The 300-nt window shown below is 74.7% G+C and overlaps 1 protein-coding gene across 1 annotated transcript; it reads left to right on the top strand.

The window, feature by feature from the left end:
* Positions 1 to 5: 5 nt before the first annotated feature.
* LOC110594856 (forkhead box protein J1-like) lies at positions 6 to 275 on the top strand (the record flags this gene model as incomplete). The annotated part of the gene is made up of 1 exon (XM_021708786.1): positions 6 to 275. A coding segment is annotated over one exon (270 nt), but the record flags the coding sequence as incomplete, so codon positions are not given.
* Between the last annotated feature and the right edge of the window lie 25 nt (positions 276 to 300).

Raw genomic sequence — 300 nt, 5'->3', positions numbered from 1 at the left:
GCTTCTGGCGCATCGCCCCCCAGTACGCCGAGCGGCTGCTGAGCGGGGCCTTCAAGAAGCGGCGGCTGCCCCCGGTGCACATCCACCCTGCCTTCGCCCGCCAGGCTGCGCAGAAGCCCAGCGTTGCCCCTTGGGCCGGGCCGCTGGCGGTGAACACCGAGGCCCAGCAGCTGCTGCGGGAGTTTGAGGAGGCCACCGGGGAGGCGGGCTGGGGCGCGGGCGAGGGGAGGCTCGGCCACAAGCGCAAGCAGCCCCTCCCCAAGCGGGTGGCCAAGGCCCCGCGCACCACCAGCACCCTGC

This window comes from Carlito syrichta, unplaced genomic scaffold, assembly GCF_000164805.1.
Source record: "Carlito syrichta isolate Samal-C Ts95f unplaced genomic scaffold, Tarsius_syrichta-2.0.1 Scaffold147962, whole genome shotgun sequence".
NCBI lineage: Eukaryota > Metazoa > Chordata > Mammalia > Primates > Tarsiidae > Carlito > Carlito syrichta.
Note: the sequence above shows the minus strand (reverse complement) of the source record. Positions and strands in the feature narration are given on the sequence as shown.